Consider the following 257-nt stretch of genomic DNA (forward strand, 5'->3'; position numbering starts at 1 on the left):
TGGGTCCTAATGGGTCCCTATGGGTCTCTATGGGGTCCCAATGGATCCCAATGGTTCTCTATGGGTTTCTATGTGTCATTTTGGGTCATTTTGGGTGTATTTTGTGGTATTTTGGTACCTGTTTGGCGTAGCTGTCGATGACGATGAGGCGGGCGTGCATCTCCTCGCACTCCGCCTTCGCTTTGTGCCAGCTGATTCTGTTCAGGGAGAAGTAATAGCAGCTCCCTTCAAAGTATTCCCACTGCCGGGACTGGGCG

At 51.8% G+C, this 257-nt stretch overlaps 1 protein-coding gene across 1 annotated transcript in view; it reads right to left on the reverse strand.

The window, feature by feature from the left end:
* Positions 1–251, reverse strand: part of LOC107307704 (hepatic lectin) — a 3,444-nt gene extending 3,193 nt beyond the window's left edge. Inside the window, exon 1 of the mRNA XM_015851221.1 lies at positions 119–251. Coding sequence (XP_015706707.1) covers positions 119–160 — 42 coding nt within the window. The 5' untranslated portion in view covers positions 161–251. The remainder of the gene's footprint in view (positions 1–118) is intronic.
* Positions 252–257: the final 6 nt, after the last annotated feature.

This window comes from Coturnix japonica, unplaced genomic scaffold (genome assembly GCF_001577835.2).
Source record: "Coturnix japonica isolate 7356 unplaced genomic scaffold, Coturnix japonica 2.1 chrUnrandom794, whole genome shotgun sequence".
Lineage (NCBI taxonomy): Eukaryota > Metazoa > Chordata > Aves > Galliformes > Phasianidae > Coturnix > Coturnix japonica.